Raw genomic sequence first — 20,334 nt, 5'->3', positions numbered from 1 at the left:
GCATGCAACAGATGATAAGTTCAAGACACAACCCTCTGTCCAGACAGTCAGTGTCTTCGGATAGTGACATGAACTTCAGCGCTTCGAACAAGTAAATACTTCGTCTATACTCTATAACCTGCTTTGCGACTCTTCTTGCACGAGCCGCACAAGGCCCTCCTGGACGCATGTGGCGACCAAAACTCCGTCCTTGGTCCAGACCTTCTGCATCACCAACCCTCTCTCATCACCTGCCCAAGGCGTCCCCATCTCCACAAACATCCAATCATCTGCCCTCACCGTCATCTGATTATGGAAGTAGATTGTATGGTCCAAGCTGACCATCATTCCAATCTTGGAGTGGCCCTGGGCCAGCGCAGTCCCTGACGCACCTCCAGGCGATGACTTGATCTCAAGCTCCTCCTCCCGTGCCAAGTCTCGGACTTTGCGTCTCGTAGTCTGGGTGTCGGGGGAGGAAGAGACGATAGTGTCGACAGTCTTGTCATTGTCGAAACGAGTCACTCGATGCGCGCGAGAGACCGTGCCGATGAAATAATTGTCGGTAATGTATGCGAGCGCGGCGAGATGGATCTTGTGAGTCGGGTCGTCGTTGCGAAAGTTCTCGCGCACTCTGACCCATTGGCGCATCCGCTGGAGCTCGGGACTTTGGTCTCGCGCCTTTATGGGCAGCCGGACGCACTCGAGATGGCTGCCGTCTTCGACCTGGCTCGTGCTCGTCAAGAGGCTCCGGTCCACGGGCTTTCCCGGCGCCGACGGAGGTCCCCGGGCAAACACCTCGGCCGGGAAGGGCGTCTGGTGCTCAAGCATCTTCTGCCGCCGCGTCGCGCTCTCGTGGACGAAGCTGACCACGGTGGAAAAGACGCAGTGGCCCGACTGGTACGCCCTGACCTCTCTGATGCAGATGCTCTTGCCATCGCGGATGCGCTCGGCGCGGTAGACGACAGTGACGTCTTTCCTGACCGGCCGCAGGAAGTGACAGTGCATGCTGTGCACGAGGAAATGCGAGGGGATGGTCTCCTGCGCGACGAGCAGGGTCTGCGCGATGACGGCGCCGCCAAAGACGCCTCGCGCCCACAACGGCTGCCATAGAGGCATCGCGTTGGTGTATACATCTCGGCCCTGGCTTGGGGCCGGGACAATGCCCAGCGCGCGATCCATCTGTCTAGCCGGGTTGCTCCACGTCGAGCAGAGCAATAGAGAACCGTCTTGATTTCGACCTCTTTAGCAAGTGGAGTCGGGCTGCGTAAAGTGTATTGAGGCTCGGGAAAGACTATATCTTAAGGATTTATTTCAATGATAACTCGAAGGCTAAAGTCTAATAATATATGAACGTTCGTCGAGGTCAATGAGAGGCGCACATGTCTTGATCAGGGCGCGATACTGGTCGGTATTCCCCTGACCGGAAGCGGTGAGAGGCGGCACAATCGGATGCCGAGGCATTGGCGAGGAAGTACCTAGGCTTTCCTTTTTCTCCACTCCTGTTCATCATGTACAAGTACTTGGACAAGTATCGGCATGAACTGATTTGCGGCTGTGATTTCCCCCTTAAAAGCCGGAACACCACCTCCACTATCACAGGCACTTTCACGGGGGTGGGATTACCAACGACAGCAACAGGTGTTGTCTCGGCTTTTAAAGGGCTATGTCTCTTCCAAGGCAAAGGCAAGACGAATGAAAATACCCCGAGGCTTGAGTTGGGCACAGCAACACAGCCTTAAAACAGTCAATTTGAATCCCACACGCGCAGACATTCCCAGCGTTCCTCTCCTTGTTCATGTTTTACTACATCACAACCCCGGCATCCGCCGCCTTATCCTGGCGCTCAGTCAGGCCGAGCTGCCTGTTCTTGAGCTCGTCGGCGTCTGTGATACTCATCGGGCCGGTCTTCTCGGCATCGCCGTGGACCCCGGCCTGGGCGTTGGGCTGGCCGTGAAGTATTGCAGCCTCCTCCTGCCTGCGCTGCCGGCGGGTGAACCACATGACCACGGGCAGCCACGCGGACAGCGCGAGGGCCGCTGCGAGGCCGGCGCGGTAGCCCTTGTAGAACCGAGGCGCGTCGACCGTCGCGACAAAGACCTGGTTCCACCACGTCCCCTGGGCCAGCCCGATGGCGTTGAGGCTCCCGATGACGATGGCGCGCTCCTCGGCGTCGGCCGAGCAGACCATGTGCGTCCAGCTCACGATGATGGGGAAGAGGGACTGGATCGTGCCGGCGACGTAGTACGCAAAGAACTTGGCCCCCTTGGGCACGGTCCAGGCCACCAAGATGGACTCGGACACGATCTGCGTGAGGCAGATGGCGATGACCGAGTCGATCTGCGAGCCCCTCCAGTCGTTGTAAGTGCCCGAGACCAGCATGAAGACGATCGACACGGCCGAGTATACCGTGGGTAGGTTGTTGATCTGCGGCACCGAGTACGTCTTCTCGGCCTTGAGCCACAGCGCCATGGCAGAAGTCGTCGGCGCCTGGTAGACAAAGTACATGAGCGAGAACCAGGCACACTGGTGACAAAATTCTGTTAGCATGCCGCCGCCGCACAGGAGTGCACGTAGTTGACTTGCCAGGATCCAAAAGTGCCACCTTCCAAGCACGCGCTTGAACAGCGAGAGACCAAAGTTGCCGAGGGGCTTCCGATCGTCCGCCTCGAGACGCCTCATGCACATCTGACGCTCCCTCTCGGTCATCCACCACGTTTTCTTCTCATAGAGCGGGTTGGGGACCATGACTAGTCCCAGCAGCACCAAAGGAAATGTGACGAGAAAGTCTAAGGCCATGATTAGCGTCGTTTCGGCTGCTCTGCTCTGCACCCAGCATCCAGAGGTCATCGACTTACCAATAATAAAGAGCCATCTCCACCCCCGGAGCCCCAGGTGACCGTCCATAGTCTCATAGATGCCAGCCTGGATGTACCCCGAGAACATTGTGGCGGCAATACCGGACGCGGTAAAGATGCCACTGCGCTTATTGATCTCGTGGTTTCGGTACCACGTGCCAATCATGAAGTGCAGCCCCGGCCAGCTCGCCGCCTCGACAAAGCCGACAAAGAACCGCAGCGCGTAGATCTGCTCGACGGTCTTGCACTTGTAGATGAACAGGACAAAGACGCTCCAGAGGAACTCGGCGGCGGGCAGATACCACCGCGGAGACAGCTTGGTCAGGAGGATCTGCGAGGGTATCTGGCCCACGATGTACCCGACCTGGAACCAGGTGATCATCCAGTTGAGCTCGTTGCCATAGAGCTCCAGGTCTTCTTTCATGCCCGAGACGTATGCATTGTTGATGTTGTTGCGGTCGAGGTCCTTGGCGAAGAAGGTCAGGCAGCAAAACGACAGGATGGCAAGGTCGAGCTTGCGGACGAGCTTGACCTCTTCCTTAGACGTGCCAGGACGCGTCCAGAAGAAGAACCTATCACTAGTCTTCTCGTAGATCACAACCTCTCGAGCATCTTCCGAAGTGGCAGCGGCATCGGTCTTTTTCCTGCTAAAGAGACCCATACTGACGAGCTAATTACCCGCAGTAACAACAAGAGTAAACTATGATATGGGCATGCGTGTTAGCCGGACTTGTGTCGCCCAGGCAGGTACTTGCGGGTAACAAACCAAATAATTGGGGAGATATTCGGCAGGTATATCTACGGCTGCTCGTACCGCACTCTGGTAACAGCCCTCTCGTATCTCCTCGAGACAATGCAAAAGAGATAGGGACAGGCCCTCCGCAATCAGAGATACAGTATGGGGTAGATATGGATCAACAGTTCCTCTTGTGGATACAGAGTGGGTATGGGGAAGATACGGGGAAAGATAAAAGTCGGTGGCGGAGATTATCCCTGGCAGCCCAATCGCTCGTTCCCGATGCATCGGCATTTGCCTACGCCAAGGACCGGCACATGCAAACGGATGAGTGAGCACACCCGTCCAAAAGGCCGACTCGGTGCGGTGTTGATCAAATAGTTAAAACGACACCTCTTTGGAGACTTGCTTGAGTCGATATCATGGGCTGTCTCATCCAATCAAAATGGCCCCGTCCATACTGTCCAAACAGAGCCCGATCATCATTGTCGGGGCGGGTTGCTTTGGTCTCTCAAGGTTTGCATCCCGAGCGGCTTGTATGTATGAGCAGCGAGAATGATCATTAACATGCACCGACAGTGCACTGTACCTGGCGCAGGCAGGATACGTAGGCATCACAGTATATGACAAACAGCCTTACGATGAAAATGCCTACTCTACCACCGACGGGGCAGACGCAGCCAGCGCGGACTTCAACAAGGTCATGCGCATGAGCTACGGAGAAGAGATCGAGTATCAGCGCCTAGCCTGGGATGCCATCCAGATCTGGAACGTTTGGAACAAGCAGATTCAGTCCTCGCCGGCTCAGGACTTGCCCCGTGGTCTCGAGCCGTCGGACCGGGTGTGGAACAACTGCGGGTTCCTGCGCATGAGCACCGACGGCCAGCTGAGCCAGTTTGAGCAGACGACCCTGAGAAACATCACGCGGGAAGGCTTGCGCTCCACTCAATTCGTCGTTGGAGACCCGGAGGACGAGAAGAGGGTGCCCTTTTACTTCAAAGACGGCGAGTGGGAACGCAAATCGGACCCTTTTCTCCGCAAGCTCCAGGGCAAGAGCCTCGCTGGTGTATTTGACACGACGGCCGGCTTTGTCGATGCCAGCAAGGCCTGTACCTGGGCGATGCATCTGTGCCGGCAGCTAGGCGTCAGTTTTGTGCTTGGCGAAGAGAGTGGCCAAGTCTCTTCCTTCATCAGGTCTCCAGGCGGCCATACCACTCTTGGCATACGGACAGCGGATGGTAAAGAACATCGTTCTGAACTTCTCATACTGGCGGGTAGGTGAACCAAAACACTTTACTGCCTCAAATCATCTGTCTCGAGAGCGCTGAACACCCGTCAACACAGCCGGCCCTTGGACGCCGTACCTGTTCCCCTCGATCGCGCCCCTGATGGAGACAACAGCAGGAAGCGTCGTCTACTTCCAGTTGCCGCCGCAGAGCGAGGCCCCGTACCTCTGGGAGCGCTTCTCGCCCGAGAACTTCCCAGTCTACGCCTACGGGGGCTGGACCAAGGGGCTCGGCATCGGCGGCTTCCCGCGCACCGAGGACGGCGTCGTCAAGATCGGCTACCGCGGCGCCAAGTACACCAACTACGAGGACGTCGCGGACCCGATGACGGGGGCCCGGCACCGGATCAGCGTGCCCAAGACCAGGTACTGGCCCGAGCCGTCCGAGCCCGCCGTCACCAAGCAGGCCGTGGAGGCGATCAAGAGCGTCGTGCGCGAGGCGCTGCCCGAGCTGGCGGAGCTCGGGATCGCGGGCTGCCGGAACTGCTGGTACACCGACAGCCTGGACACCAGCTTCGTGATCGACCGCGTACCTGGGGACGAGGGCATGATGGTGTGTTCGGGCGGCTCGGGCCACGGCTTCAAGTTCCTCCCCGTGCTCGGCCGAGAGGTCGTCAAGATCATCGAGAAGCCCGGCGAGAAGAATGCCATTGCGAGGCTCTGGCAGTGGCGGACCAGGTCGAGTGGTCCACGCAACGGGCTCGAACAGGGGGAGGCCGGGCCGCGGAACTGGAAGAAGCAAGAGATGGCGACCAAGAGTGACTGGACATTTGATGACAACAAGGCCAAGCTTTAGACTAAATAAGACGCTTTACCCTGCCGTTCCGTTTTGATCAAGTATCAACCAAGGAGAGCTAGTGTACTTGGATTGACAACCTTGTCGTTTCTCGAACGAAGACTATTTCCGCATATTCTCACAGTGCGAATCTGGCGATGACGCTTTTGAGTAAAATCCCATCACCGCATTCAGCCCCGAGAATTCGAGTCAAAGGTATGTTCAGTCTAGTGAATCCTTTTCGTTTATCCATCTACTAGACCTGAGAAGAAACAGAGAACCTGGAGCAATCTGCAAGATTATACCTATACTTCTGTACGCAGTAAAACATCTCTATCCAAATACCTCACATTCGCAAAGAGCATCAGTGTAGGTGCGTACCAACACCCTCACATCATTCATTTAGTCTTCTCCTGCCCCCAGCCCCCACCGCCAGGCGTCTTGATAATGAACTGGTCCCCGGCCTTGAGTTTCACGAGACCGCGAGGACCAAGGCTCATGAGTCTCTGCCCTGCATCGCCGATCCTCCTCGAGATGAGGTTCTCCCCCGGCGCACCCGGATCGCCGCCGTTCAGGCCGTACGGCCGTGTCACTCGCCTCTCAGAGATCATGGAGAAGGTCAGCGGCTCCCTGCACTCGATGACGCGCTTCACGCCCTCGCCGCCCTTATACTGCCCACGGCCGCCAGAGTCGCCCCGAATCGAGAACTCCCGGAGGATGATGGGGTAGCGCTTCTCCAATATCTCGACGTCCGAGATGCGCGTGTTGGTCATGTGGCAATGAACGGCACTAGGGCAAGCAGCACTCTGTTAGTTTCACCAGTACCAAGTCACCCCGGTGAAGGGAGGAAAACTCACTCAGCGCCGTTAAAGCCTTCGCCAGCTCCGGAGCCGCCGCATATTGTCTCGCCATAGGCGAATTTGTACCCGTCACCTTCCTTGACATCTCTACCGCCAAAGAAGCCGACACTGTTCATGCAGCCGTGGCTAGCAGCACAAGCCTTCCAAAGAGTGGGAAGATTAGCCGAGCCTGGTCAATCTTCGGGGTGCGATAAACAGAACTCACCTCAAAAGCCTTGAGGATAACGTCGACAATCCTCTGGCTTGTCTGCGTGTTCCCTGCGTACACCGCGGCGTACTCTGACGGATTGAGGATGCTCCCTTCTGGGTTGACGACCTCGATGGACGACAGGCAGCCCTGGTTCAGAGGGATTTCGTCATCAATCAGGCAGCGCAGCGAGTAGATGATGGCCGAGAGACAGATGCTCTTGGGCGCATTGTTGTTCCCCACGACCTCGGGTCCGGTGCCCGTGAAGTCAAACGTGGCACTCCCATCCTCATGGATGCGGATTTGCAGCTGGATACGGCTCCCGTTGTCCAGATAGTCAACGGCCTCAAGGGTGCGCCCGCCGCCCAGCCTGGCCGCCGTTTCCCGCAGGAACTTGCGCACAGCCGTTTCGGCATTGGTCTGGATCTCATCCATGTAAAACTGACAGGCGCCGCATCACGCGTCAGATACGCACATTGAACGACAAAGATCGAGCATGACTGCGTCAAGGGGACTCACCTGGACGACCTCCCTGGGGTATTCCTCAAACATGGCCTGGATGAGCGCCGCCCCTTTAGCGTTGGCGGCGACCTGGGCGCGCAGGTCCGACAGGTTGTCGTAGATGCTCGACGTGCCGACGCAGCCGGGGTACTGGGCGGGCTCGTCGATCAGGATGCGCCGCATGCCCTCCTCGTCGAAGACGCCGTTGGACACGAGCTTGAAGCTGACGATGCTCGCGCCCTCCTGGTATATCTCGGTCGCGTTGGCGTTGCCCGAGATCCCCTGGTATCCGCCGATATCTCTGTGGTGGCCGCGCGATGCGGTGTAAAAGATGATGTCTTTGCCGGCCGCGTCGAAGACGGGGGTTATGACGGTGATGTCTGGGAGGTGGGTGCCTCCAGCAATGGGGTGGTTGGAGACAAGCACATCGCCCGGCACGAGGGATGGGCCGCGGTGTTGATGCTGGTACTTGACTGCGTAGGCCATGCTTCCAAGATGGACCGGGACGTCTGCAAACAGTTAGACCAATGCTCCGGTATGACGAAGTATGAAGGGGAGAGAAAAGGAGAGAAATGGAGCTGGGTTCGTACGAGGTGCGTTCGCGACCAGATCCCCGCTGGGTCCAAAAATGGCACAGGAGAAGTCAAGCCTCTCCTTAATGTTGATGCTGACAGCCGTCTTTTGCAAAGTCCGCCCCATTTGCTCTGCAATAGACATGAATCCTACGCACGTTAGAAAGAAAGCAACATGAGAAAGAGCATGCTTTGTCTTACGATGGCCAAAGATGGAAAGCTTGATCGGGTCAGCCTGGATATGACCAATCTGCTGCACATTACCACCGACTGGGGCTGCTGCAGGGTATTCAGGCTTTATGCAGAGCACCACGTGTTCCTTCATGATCCGAGCAGATGCATTTGGAGTTACAATGATTGTTTGCGTGTTGTCAATAACGATGGCGGGTCCGTGGATCTCGTTGCCCGGTCGCAGATCTTCGAGCAAGTATATCGGCGTATCAACCCATCCACCGGCAGCGAAATAGGTTCTCTTAGTCTTGAGGGGCTGGGCGTCATTGATGAATTTGGTCATCGCGAGCTCTTCGTAGAGGTTGTGCGCAGGGCGGTCGTGTTCCTTCGCGACACCTCTGACCCGGATGTCGTCGACAACGATATTTCGCGAGGGAAGGAGGAAGGTGAACTCTTGGAGGTGCATGCGCTCGAAGGCCACCTTGAAGTCGCCGTCTTTGGGCAGTGGCACCATCATCTGCGTGTCTGTACCCTCGTATCGGAGATTGAGGAAGGGTTGCACCTCGACGTCCTCGGTCGAGGTCACGCCCTGTCGTAACAGGCCATCTAGTGCGCGCTTCTTCAACGACTCGAAGCGCGAGGTGATCTCGCGTTCTGCGCTGTCGTTCAGCACCAGAGAAGATGGCTCCTGCACCTCTTCGACTAGGTTGGCTAATGCCATACCATAGGCGCTCAGTATGCTGGAGTACTTGTGAATGACGACGGTATTGATGCCCAGATGCCTCGCAATGGAGCATCCATGCTGGCCTCCAGCGCCTCCAAAGACCGCCAACCGGTGAGCAGACGTCTGATAGCCTTTGCCTTCAGCCAAGGCCCGGATAGGACGACACATGGCCTCGTTGGCCACCGCCAAGAAGCCCAGGGCAACTTCTTCGGCCGTCATGTGGCCGCCCGTCTCGGCGTTGATAGCCTCGGTCATCTGTGAGAACTTGGTCTTGGTGATCTCGTGGTCGAGTGGGAGATTCTCATCCGGCCCAAAGATGGACGGGAAGTACTCGGGGAGGATCCTGCCGAGGAACAAGTTGGCGTCGGTGACGGTCAGTGGGCCGCCCTTGCGGTAGCAGGCGGGCCCGGGGTGAGCTGAAGCGCTTTCCGGTCCGACGACGAAGAGGCCGTTCTTCCATGCCAGGATACTGCCGCCTCCAGCTGCGACGGTACTGATATCGAGCTGCGGCGACTGGATCGTCACACCAGCAGTAGTAGTCTCAAAGACATGGCTCAAATCTCCGCCGTACCGACTCACATCTGTCGAGGTTCCACCCATGTCGAACCCAATGACAGGTACCCGATCATCCGGATGCCAGCTCGTCTTCGCGTAACCGACAACACCGCCAGCGGGGCCGGACAGTATAGCTCGCAGGCCGGAGAAGGCTGAGACGTCAACCAGGCCGCCGTCAGACTGCATGAACTGGACGCGTGTGCCTTTCAGGTTTTCCTTGAACCCTCTGCGGAAGTTGGCGATGTATTTTTTTATTTCCGGGGTGAGATATGCGTCGGCGGTAGCGCTCATGCCGCGTGAGATGAGCTTGATCATGGGGATCAGGCTTGACGAGGTGGATATGCTTGCAAAGCCCAACTCTTGAGCGAGATCCCGGATCGCATCCTCGTGGTCGGGGAAGCTGTAGCTGTGAGCCAGGCATATACAGATGCTCTCAAACCCTCTCTGACGGAGGTCTTGCAGTAACTGCCTGGTACTCTCCAGATTCAAAGGCGTCAGAATGCGGACGATGTCTCCGCTCCTGCCGACCCTGAGTGCGGGATCTGCCTCGGGCCTGATCGAGCCAACGGGAAGGGAATCTTTTGTTGCATCCTCCATAGTGACTCGCTCATCCACCTCGATGACTTCCGAGTACAAAACCTCTGGTTTCTTGATGTTGAGGTCAAACAGCTTTGGCCGTGCTTGGTACCCAATTGCTAAAGCATCCTTGAAGCCCTTGGTGATGAGGAGGGCGGAGCGCTCCCCTTTTCTCTCGAGTAATGCATTGGTAGCAACCGTACTGTCGGTGCTGTTAGTGAAATTCGTTCCTGATAGTTTCTCAATGCGAAGTCTTGCTTACGTTCCCATCCGGATCACGCCGATGTTCTGCGTGGGCACTTTGACATCCCTAGGGTGAGGCTCTCCTGTGAATTTCTCCAGGATCCTCCGAATGCCCTCCGTGGGTGCATCTTCGTAATTTGAAGGGTCTACAGATAGCAGCTTGACAAGGATATCATCCTTGCCAGCGCCGTGAGGGATGCCGATACAGTCAGTAAAGGTGCCGCCGCGCTATGCAATACGTCAGCTGGTGATTAGGATGCTATTCTCTCGCAGCAGTTGCATACTCACGTCAATAAAGATATCGACCTTTGGCACGCCCCCATGCTCATCTTCCGTTCTGTACGGCATAGTGATAAACCCCGGCTTGGCATTCGGATCTCTGGCGTGGGGAAAGGTAACCCTTGACGCCATGCCGGCTACTTAAGCACAAGGCAGTGCTTCATACGTGGACGAACCAGGAAGGTCGTATTGCGCCCGGTTTCCCGCTCAACCACCGGTGAATGCCACCTCCACAGCATACTGGGCGAACACAGTAGATATCGGCTTTTGCCGATAGCCCATTTTCAAGAGGCTATCCACGACCTTGGTGTGCAGCAGGGATCGGCCATCAAGGCGGGTCATGTACTTCTAGAGGTATCAGCAACATCCTCTGGACCGTCGATCACAGGAACTCCTTGTCGGACTCGTGCCGACGTGCCCATGTAATTACCAATATCAACCTGCCGAAGCAGCGCCAACAGAGGAGTTGCTCCTGCTCCTTGCTAGATTCCATGTACGCACCTTGTTTTGCACTCTGCTGAGTCTCACCCCATCGTAGGTACTTGTTCAGGCGACGGCTTGTATCCGACCCCGCAGTCCCCGCCGCCGATCGGTTGCTCATTCTTTGCGTCCATGGAGGGCAACACGGAAGCACAGAGCCCCCGAGACGGGCTCTCCGCGAGGCTTCGGAGAAGCTCCCGTGCGTCGACCCTTCATTTCCCAAACCACGGCAGTGGTAAGGAGTGGGGATGATGTACTGATATTGTTGTTGTGCGAATTATAGATGCGTGCCAGAGATGCCGAAGGAGGAAACAAAAGGCAGGCGACTCACCACATGCAATGAATGATAGTGCTTCACGGCTGACTCTTGCCGCCTCTCGCTCTAGTGTGATCTGCGTTACCCAAAGTGCTCGACCTGCGAAGCCGCGCACGCATCATGTCTGACATACGATATCGAGAAGCAGAGCGAGATCCCGCGAGGGTACATCTCGACTCTCGAGGCGCAGGTCAGGGACCTCAAGCTACAGGTGGAGGAACTAACAAAATCCCAAAGCTCGCAAGCCGCTGAAGGTATTTCCGTCGCCGCCACCATGGCCGACGAAAGCTCACGACCTCTTGCGGATGCTGGTAGTGCTACCGCCGCTGCCACGGTGGAGTCTGCGGCTTCGGACCCGCAAGAAATGGTCAGGTCCATGGGCCTGGTCCTACTGGAGAGCAGCAACCAGCCTCGGTTCATGGGCACGAGCAGCGGCGTCACCTTTGCCAAGATGGTGCTCGCCGCCATCAAGGACGACGTCCTCAGCGTCAATGACGACACCCAAGGGCGGCCGAGGCGGCACTCCAAGACGCCGATTCCCTCCATGGCACACATTGCATCCTCACTCCCTCCACGCCATGCAGCAGAACACATCGTCGATGCCTACTTCACCTATCGGACGCCGCACGTGCCCGTGCTTGACCGCTCTCGGGTCCAGGAGGCGATGCATCGCGTATACCAAAGTGCAGATCCCTTGGGCAACACTCCGTCCGGCGTATCAGAGCGGGACCTGTTCATTGTGAACCTAGTCTTTGCGGTTGGGCTCCACGGCATGCCTGTCGCTGGCGGCGGCAGGCCGTCTCAGAGCGAGGCCTGCTTTCACTCTGCGCTGCAATGCGTCGAGTCACTATTGGCGTACTCGCCCAGCAACATTGAAACTCTGACTGTCGTGTTGCTGTTGGCCCAGTACATCGCACTGAACCCTGGACAAGGCAGCCTTTGGCAGTTGAGCGGAATTGCCCTCCGTCTGGCCATCGACCTGGGACTGCATTGGGAGACAAGCCACATCCTGGCCATGCCGCAAAATCTGTTGAACCAGAGACGAGTACTATACTGGGCGACTTACCGTTTAGATCGTTTTCTGACCATTACGCTTGGAAGGCCATTCGGCATTGCCGAACTCAGTATGAACCCCGGGCTCCCGGATCCGTACATTTCGGCGGCGGCGGATACGGCGGCTATGGAGCCGACAAGTGCAGAGGTATATCATCAGCGCTGTGCGAACCACATTGTGAAACTCTACAAGCTCGAGTCGGAGATCAAGCATGTCCTGTATCACCAACTGCAGGGCTCGTCTCTAGCGTATCCGCGCGCGAACTACGCTCTGTGGGTTCGGGATATTCAAACCCGCTTGCGCGAGTGGCAGGACGATATCCCAACGAGCAAAGAGGACGGCCAAGAGAGCATCTACAGTGTCAAGAGCTGGTGGGCAGCGCACCACTGCATCGCACTGCTGCTCCTGCACCGGCCGAACCCGAGGGTGCCGCTGCCGACGACCGTGTCCCTGCAGACCTGCTTCGACGTCGCCCGCCGCTCCATCCAGGCGATCAAGACGCTGCAGAGGGAAGGCAGGATCGGGGTCGTCTGGGCCTGGGTGCACCACCTGTTCCTCTCGGGCCTGACCATGATCTACTGCATCTGGGAATCGGCCGAAGTGCGCGCGGCGGCGCCCATCGTCGAGGTCATGGCCGCCAGCCAGGACTGCGCGAGCACCCTGACGGCCCTGGCAGAGCACTTTGCGGACGCGAGCGGGTGCAGGGACGCGTTTGAGAGGCTGTCGTCGACCACACTGAAGTGGCTGCTGAGCCGAGACGGAAACGCCGGGGCCGAGGCGCAGCCGCTGCCGTCGCCGCCGACGCTGAACAGTGACATGGACGCGCTGAGAGAGCTTGTGCCCTTCTCGTCATCGGGATGGCAGCCCGAGGGGTGGACGAGTCTTTTTGCGGACGAGCCGTACGAGTTTGCGCAGTTCTTGAGCACGGCGGCGCAGTGGGAGGGCGACATATTTGGGTCCTTTGTATAGCTTGGTGGCGGGTGCGAGTCATTTTGGTAGTATGAACAATGAATCCACGAGCCTTGGACGTCATGCCTATTGTATTGTATTGTATTGTATTGTATTGCTCTCGCCATGCTCAGTAATGTTGACCAAGTAATGGATGAATAATTGGAGAGCAATATCCATCCAACTGAAGGCAGTTACGGAGTACGAAGTAGGGCTCTGTGGAGTGGATTTTAGGATGCAGGGGTGGGAGCCACCTGACGGCAGTTGGTGGACAGAACGGCCAATTCCCACCCACCCCAACACTTCTTCTCTTCTCATCCTTTCATCCTCGAGCATCCCTCCCTGTCCCATAATCGAACATCCCCAGCCATGAGCTACGAGTCCCTGATCGACCCGATTGATTGATCTGATTGATCGACAGCAGCTCCAAATCTGCTGCCCCACCTAAGCTTGACAAGTACTAAAGAGCTTTTGTCAAGCCCACGAAGCATTCAACCCAGAGCCGACGCGGACACACGCGTGTACACGCGCAAACCCTCGCCCGGGAGAGCATTTGCAGCAACAAGACCGCCAATCGATCACAGCTCTCGCCGCACTTGCCATGGCCAACCAGCCTCCTCCCCCAAACCAGGAATGGTTCAATGGTCCTGCCAGGGCTTTCATGCAGACCATGCCCCAGCAACCCGGGCCCCCAGGACCCCCAGCGCCGCAACTCGGACCCCCGGGGCCGCATCCCAATGGCCACCTCCACCATCCTGGCCACCCTCCTCCTCCTCTTGCGCCTCTTCCGCCTCCAATCCAGATTCTCGGCCAGGCAGCGCCCCCAGAGATGTACGGCCTCGTCCATCACGAGTCAGTCGGCCCCGAGGCGCGCCGCCTGTGGGACATGTTCCTGGCTGGCCGCTACGACTCCATCGATGAGTACCTGCTCGCCCTCAACCGCTACGGCCGTGCCGCCGGCTACGCCTTTGTCAAGCGCCGGTCGACACGGTACCGCGACGGCCAGGCCACCAGGTACGTCCTCGCATGCGACAAGGCCAACAAGCGGCCTTCGCAGGCCACGATCCGCAACCGCACCACCGACAAGACCAACTGCCCCTTCACCGTCCAGGCCGTCTATCTGGGCCACAAGTGGAGGGTTGAGGAGATCCCGGGCGCAACGCACAACCACCCTCCCGCGGAGGATCCGTACAAGCTTCGATTCCACAAGAGGCGCACCCGCCTGCAGAAAAACGGAGTCATCGAGGCGTCCCCGGAGCCGGAGGTCCAAGAGATCCCTCCGCCGCCACAACCCCCGGTCGAGGGCATCAGGATCGTGCTAGAGGTATGTCTACCTACCCCATCCTCCTGTCGCACTCTCTCCAGACTCCTCTCTGTGTAGGCAACCCACTAACAACAAAACGCAGATACGTCCGACACCCGATCGATACCTCCAGGTCGACGCGTTCATGGACGAGATACCGTCGAAGCAGGCGCAGATCATCGGGAAGTCCATCAGGCTCCCGATACCGGCCGACGAGATGGGCAACATCGACATATCCATCCTCCGGCGAAGCAGGCTCATCAACACGCCCATGGAGCACCTACAGCCTGCCCCGATACAGCAAGCGCAGCCCCTCCAGCAGCCTTCTCACCAGGCGCCAGAGGCACAGGCGACGCCACAACAAGCTCCGCAGCCTCCACAGCCTGCGCAGCCTCCACAACCGGCACAGGCTTCGGAGCCCATCGAGATCGAGGAGTCGTCTGATTCCGATGAGGAGGGGGAGGAGGGGGAGGAGGAGGAAGAAGAGGCGTCCCCAAGCTGAACTGAGGATGTTGCACAGAGCAATCATGATTAAAACAGTCCTCTGCTTTGCGCTCTTCTCTCCAGCAACGGTTTGAGCAATCACGCATTCCCACGATCCATAACTGTCGGGCTACCCTTTTCCATGGAACCTAGACACGGGCTTCCACTTGCTCTCAACCATTACGCTACACGTCTGCCGTGGAACCGCCGAGCAATGCACGATGGGCTGTCCTCCAAAGGTGTGCAGTCGTTCCTCGTGCGTGGCTGCGTGCACATTCATTCTCGGCGTCGCAGACACTACCCGCCGTCCAGCGGGCACCCGAGCGAGTTCTCGAAGCACTTGTGTGTTAACAGCATCCGCGCCCCGAGGCTTGACTACACACCCCATGAGCCTCCCGCCTTCTGCACAATCCTGGCTCGTGGCGAGGAAGGATGGTAGCTCGTACGCCATCTATCATCTGGGGAGCTTTTCGGAGTGTCCATCGGCACGGCCAGCGATAGCAAGGCTAACTCGCATGCACACGGTCCCACGCCGCTCACGACATTCGGCCTCGAAGTTGGGTGCATCGACACACCCCGAGGTTGCGGCACATTGGGAAACCAGGTAATAAAGACACCCCATTTTGAAGCGGTATTGTCAGAATGAAACACAGCGCCTCAGGATCAGAGGTGCGGTCCGGTGGGCGATTCGCGGGGGCTTCCTACAAGTGATTTCAAGGCGAATGATGCTGGGAAGTCAAGTCCTGGCACAGACAACCCCAGGTTCATGTTACAACATAATATCCTCTCTATTTGACTACGGCCCCAAAACTCGTCTAATGTAAAACCCCGCCGAAAGGGGCAGGATAACGAAGGTTGTAAAGGGTATCATAAATCATATAGTACCGCATAAAGTGCAAGCCCACAGCGGCAAAGAAACAATGAAAAAAACACGACCATCTAATCCAGCGCGTCTCCCACCCCATCTCCCTTTTTTTTACCTCCCGCCTCGTCCACCGCCACGCCTGCCGCGCCCGCCGCTGCCGGCACTGCGTCCCTCGCCGCCGCCTCCCTGCCCGCGGTGGGCCCGGGGCGCGTCGGGCACGACGACCAGGCCCCGGACGCCCCGCAGCCCCATCTTGCCCACGGTGCTCTTCTGGAGCGACGGCGTCTCGGCCGCGCCGAGGGCGTCTCGCGCGTAGATGTTGGCCTGGGCGACGAGGTACTCCTTGTCCCACCTGAGCGGCTTGAGGTAGTTGTTGTAGTAGCCCAGCCAGGCCTGGTAGATCTTGGCCCTCTGCGCGTCGTCCATCCGGGCGGCGATGTCCTCGACGGCGGCGGCGGCGGTCGCAGAAGTGTCGACGTCGCGGGCGACAAAGGAGATCTCCTTGAGGGTCCAGCGCGGGAAGAAGTCCTCGGCCTCGCTCACGATGAGGATGCCGCGGCCCTCGGCGCCGGCGCGGGCCGTGCGGCCGAGGCGGTGGATGTACGACTCCTTGTCGGCGGGGATGCCGACCTGGAAGACGGTCGTGACGCCGGGGAAGTCCATGCCGCGGGCGACGACGTCGGTGGCGACGAGGATGCCGTTGGCGGCGTCGCGGTAGGCGTTGGTCACGCGCGTGCGCGTGTTCTGCGAGATGCGCGCGTGCAGCGTGGACACGGGCGGCAGGCCGAGGCCGGCGGCGAGGCTCGACAGGACGTGGCTGTAGAAGTCGGCGGCCGCGGCCGTCGGGGCGAACACGATGGCCTTGAAGGCGGCGTGGCCGACGACGCCCATCTCCTCCTTGACCGCCGCGACCATGGCGGGCGCGACCGCGGCGAAGGTGGGCACCTTGACGAGGTGCTGCGGCACGCGCTGGTGGGTGTTGACCTCGCCCTCCGGGATGGTCGAGATGAAGCTGTAGCCGGGCGACAGCGCCAGGGCGGCGACCTGCCGGACGTGGGGCGGGACGGTGGCCGAGAACAGCATGCCCTGGCGGTTGGTCTCGCGCTTGTCCGGCAGGCAGGAGATGATCTTCTTGAGCTCGTTCAGGAAGCCCATGTCCAGCAGCCGGTCGGCCTCGTCGAGAACGAGGGTATCGAGGCTGGAGAACATGTCCTTGATCATCTCGTTGGACATGTGGTCGTACAAGCGGCCCGGGGTAGCGACCAGGATGTCGCACCCCGCCAGAATCTGATTTTCCTCCTTGTTCTTGTTCGTCCCGCCGATGGCGATGCAGACTCTGCAGGAGGGGATCCTCTGCAGCAGAGCGCGGGCCTCCTTGGCGATCTGCATGGCCAGCTCCCGCGTGGGCGCGATGACCAGCAGCGAGATGCCGGACTTGCGGGTGCGTTTCTGGCTCAGGATGGTCTGGATGGCGGGGAGCAGGAAGGCGACCGTCTTGCCGGTCCCGGTCTTGGCCTGTACGAGGCAGTCGCTGCGCTTGGGCGGGAGCAGCTCGTGGAGGGTTGCGGCCTGTACGGGCATCATGTGGTCGAACTTGAGATCATCGGTGATGGTCTGGATGACGGTGGGGTGGACCAGGTTCTGGCCGGCGAGGTCGGCGAACCTGGGAGTGTCCATAGGGACGGGCTCGGTGAGCGGCGGAGTGGCGACTCTGGGAGTGCCGATTTGCGGCGAAGGGGAGGCGTCGAAGGCATCATCGTGGAGGTTGGCCGCCGGGCCGTCGTTCTTGGACGGGCCTTTCTTGTGGTGGCGCCAGGGACCCTGACGGCGTCCGCGACCGCGTCGTGAGTCGCTCATTACAAGTGCAAGTGAACCAAAAGATTCTCGTGATTCAGCAGAGAAATATTCGAAAAGCGCCGATCTTGGTCGCTATTGTTGGGAGATGACGAGGTTGAGATCACTTGAAGATGTCAAGGAAGTTGAGCAGGTTGAGAAGATTTGCGTAAATATTTATCCAATTCAGGCCTAGTCATGGTGCGATAGAGGATTTGATAAGAGATTAGATAACAAGTCCCCTTCGTGCCTGTGTTGCATGTGATGTCCTGGACTCCTGGTGGATATGACAACTGAACGCTGGTGATTGGATGGTTCATCAATCAAAGATCCAAGGGCAACTGTGAGTCGTCTGACAACTGTCGCAAACGATTGAATCATTGCTAGGGTCGCTCTCCGAACGACACGTTGGTTGTGTAGCAGGACCTCAAGACCGAGGAACAGAAAGTCTCCTCCCCAAAACAGACACCCGAATCTTGATCGGCGCTTATGTGAGCCCTTGGGATTGATTTGATCATAGGTAGTTTCATTCTCTGTACAAGTACGGAGTACAATAACTACCCCCGCACTGACATGGGACACCATCTCCGCATCCATACACATGTGCCGAGTGCCGTGCCACCGGGGGTGAGCCTCCTGCGCGGGGGTGCGGGTGCAGGGCTTCTTCGGAACGATTGCCCCGCCGAGGCGGATGTCGGCAGCAATGGCAGACACGGGAACAAATAAATAAATACTGTCTTTCACCTCTCGCCGAGACTGCTCCGCGGTTGCAAATACACTCACTTGCTAAGCCGGAACTCGAAGTGCGATCATTCTTGCGACTATGGCAATCCTCCAATCCGTGCTGTCCGATGATAGAGCGTTGCTCAAGGGCCTGTCCCTGATCGCTGGATGTCTTGTGCTCATCGTCACCATCAGCTCCTGGGTCCATTCCGCACGTCTGCCCAAAGGAGCACGACTACCTCCAGGACCAAAAGGCATGTACCTCAATGAACGCGGCCCTCTTCTACTGTATACCACTCGACTGACACCGTGCAGGCTCCCCCATCATCGGCAACCTCAACGAGATACCACCCCAGCATTCGTGGCTCAAGTTCAAAGAATGGGCAGATGAATATGGGCCTATCGTTCGATTGAGGCTCATTGGTCAAGAGCATGTCGTGCTTTCGACCGAAAGAGTCGCCAATGACCTCCTGAGAGAGCGCGGAACTCAGTATTCGTCCCGTGAGCAAACTGTCATGGCGGCGCAGCTTTTGTCGGGAAACCTGAGGCCGCTTTTATTGCCCTACAATGGTAGGAGACTCTGACCATAAGGCAAAGCCATGAATCTGCTGCTGTTACTGACAGGAAAACAGATCTTTGGAGGCGCGTCCGCAAATTGATGCACCGCTTAACGATGCCGAGTGCCGCCATTTCTTATGAGCCAGCTCAATCCCTCGAGTCCAAGCGCACGCTCTACAGCCTCTTGCGGGACCCTTCAAGATACCAAGAAATTTTCGAGCAGTATTCGGGCGGCCTCGTCTTCAGGATCGGCTACGGCAAGGCCATCATCACCGGGAATGAGAGTCAGCTCCGCCGTATTCTCGAGGTCGCCCATAATGTAGAGCGTATCGCCTCACCAGGGGCCTATCTTGTCGACACGGTGCCCCTCCTAAACTACCTTCCCGAACCATTAGCGCCTTTCAAACGCGAAGCCAAGCGACTTCATGCTCTCGAGCTAGGCCTTTTCCGAGAGCTATTAGAGGACACAAGAGCTGCGATGAGGGCAGGCACAGCGAAACCAAGTTTCGCACAAACCTTCCTCGCAGAACAGGAAAAGTTCGACCTCAGCAATGATGAGGGTGCGTATGTTCTCGGGACGCTCTTCGAGGCCGGCAGCGGGACCACCGCGGCAGCCATGATGAGCTTCTGCCTCGCCATGACTTTGCACCCTGAGTGGCAGAAGCCCATGTGGCAAGAGCTAGACGCGGTCTGCGGTGATCGGATACCAGAGTTCGACGACATTCCCCAGCTCCCAACCGTTCGTGCTGTCATCAAGGAGGTGCTCCGCTGGCGTCCCGTGACCGCGGGAGGCGTCCCGCACCAGCTGACGCAAGACGACGTATACGATGGCATATTCTTGAAAGCCGGGACCATTGTCCATGCAAATCAATGGGCCATCCATCGGGAGGAGGCTCTCTATCCGGAGCCGGAGCGCTTCAACCCGGCTCGGTGGCTGACCCCTGGCTATCCAACTTACCGGGAGCCGCTGACCAAGTTCCCATCCCTTCAGAACTACTCGGCCTTTGGCTTCGGGAGACGCATCTGTCCCGGTATGAACATTGCCGAGCGCTCGCTCTACATCTTGACAGCAAGAATAGCATGGGCCTTTGAGTTCTCTAAGAAGCGAGGACCTGGAGGACAAGAGATAGACGTGCCGCTGTATGATTATGTCAGCGGCTTCAACACACAACCCAAGCCCTTTGCGTTTGACCTCAAGCCGCGCAACGAACTTCGAAAGACTATAGTTGAGCAGGCCTGGAAGGATGCCGAGGCAAGTGACCCTTTACGAGGCCCGTCGTCCTAAAATTCGACTGGACTAGAGTGGACGAGCGTGCTCTGTAAGCGACGTCGGTCGAGCCACCGCATTGCATTGCGATAAGGGCGAGCGAGACACGCCCCGGGATAGCACACTCACATTCGCTGAATGCGCATTGATGCTCCTGCGATTTACCACGGCAATCATCAACCAAGACCAGGGGGGGCGTTTGACTC

At 58.0% G+C, this 20,334-nt stretch overlaps 6 protein-coding genes across 6 annotated transcripts; 3 read left to right on the top strand and 3 right to left on the bottom strand.

Annotated features, from left to right (window-relative positions):
* Positions 1-111: 111 nt before the first annotated feature.
* On the bottom strand, positions 112-3,495 carry E0L32_009757 (uncharacterized protein; the record flags this gene model as incomplete). The annotated part of the gene is made up of 3 exons (XM_031144755.1): positions 112-1,174; positions 1,784-2,765; positions 2,835-3,495. 3 exons carry the CDS (start codon positions 3,493-3,495, stop codon positions 112-114), a joined length of 2,706 nt encoding a protein of 901 aa, XP_030990528.1.
* A 520-nt stretch (positions 3,496-4,015) lies between these two features.
* On the top strand, positions 4,016-5,651 carry E0L32_009756 (uncharacterized protein; the record flags this gene model as incomplete). Its single annotated transcript, XM_031144754.1, has 3 exons — positions 4,016-4,086; positions 4,150-4,844; positions 4,915-5,651. The coding sequence occupies 3 exons, from the start codon at positions 4,016-4,018 to the stop codon at positions 5,649-5,651; spliced, it is 1,503 nt and encodes a 500-aa protein (XP_030990527.1).
* A 377-nt stretch (positions 5,652-6,028) lies between these two features.
* On the bottom strand, positions 6,029-10,430 carry E0L32_009755 (uncharacterized protein; the record flags this gene model as incomplete). Its single annotated transcript, XM_031144753.1, has 8 exons — positions 6,029-6,419; positions 6,488-6,630; positions 6,696-7,118; positions 7,197-7,687; positions 7,769-7,900; positions 7,952-9,978; positions 10,039-10,247; positions 10,308-10,430. The coding sequence occupies 8 exons, from the start codon at positions 10,428-10,430 to the stop codon at positions 6,029-6,031; spliced, it is 3,939 nt and encodes a 1,312-aa protein (XP_030990526.1).
* A 938-nt stretch (positions 10,431-11,368) lies between these two features.
* On the top strand, positions 11,369-14,901 carry E0L32_009754 (uncharacterized protein; the record flags this gene model as incomplete). Its single annotated transcript, XM_031144751.1, has 3 exons — positions 11,369-13,111; positions 13,563-14,420; positions 14,503-14,901. 3 exons carry the CDS (start codon positions 11,369-11,371, stop codon positions 14,899-14,901), a joined length of 3,000 nt encoding a protein of 999 aa, XP_030990525.1.
* Positions 14,902-15,858: 957 nt separating this feature from the next.
* On the bottom strand, positions 15,859-17,604 carry E0L32_009753 (uncharacterized protein; the record flags this gene model as incomplete). The annotated part of the gene is made up of 1 exon (XM_031144750.1): positions 15,859-17,604. One exon carries the CDS (start codon positions 17,602-17,604, stop codon positions 15,859-15,861), a length of 1,746 nt encoding a protein of 581 aa, XP_030990524.1.
* Positions 17,605-18,403: 799 nt separating this feature from the next.
* Positions 18,404-20,146, top strand: E0L32_009752 (uncharacterized protein; the record flags this gene model as incomplete). Its single annotated transcript, XM_031144749.1, has 3 exons — positions 18,404-18,518; positions 18,619-18,873; positions 18,936-20,146. The coding sequence occupies 3 exons, from the start codon at positions 18,404-18,406 to the stop codon at positions 20,144-20,146; spliced, it is 1,581 nt and encodes a 526-aa protein (XP_030990523.1).
* Positions 20,147-20,334: the final 188 nt, after the last annotated feature.

The sequence above is a fragment of the Thyridium curvatum genome (assembly GCF_004353045.1).
Source record: "Thyridium curvatum strain D216 chromosome Unknown NODE_73_length_209619_cov_86.844896, whole genome shotgun sequence".
NCBI lineage: Eukaryota > Fungi > Ascomycota > Sordariomycetes > Thyridiales > Thyridiaceae > Thyridium > Thyridium curvatum.
The sequence above is the reverse complement of the archived record's forward strand: the minus strand, read 5'-3'. Positions and strand labels throughout refer to the sequence as shown.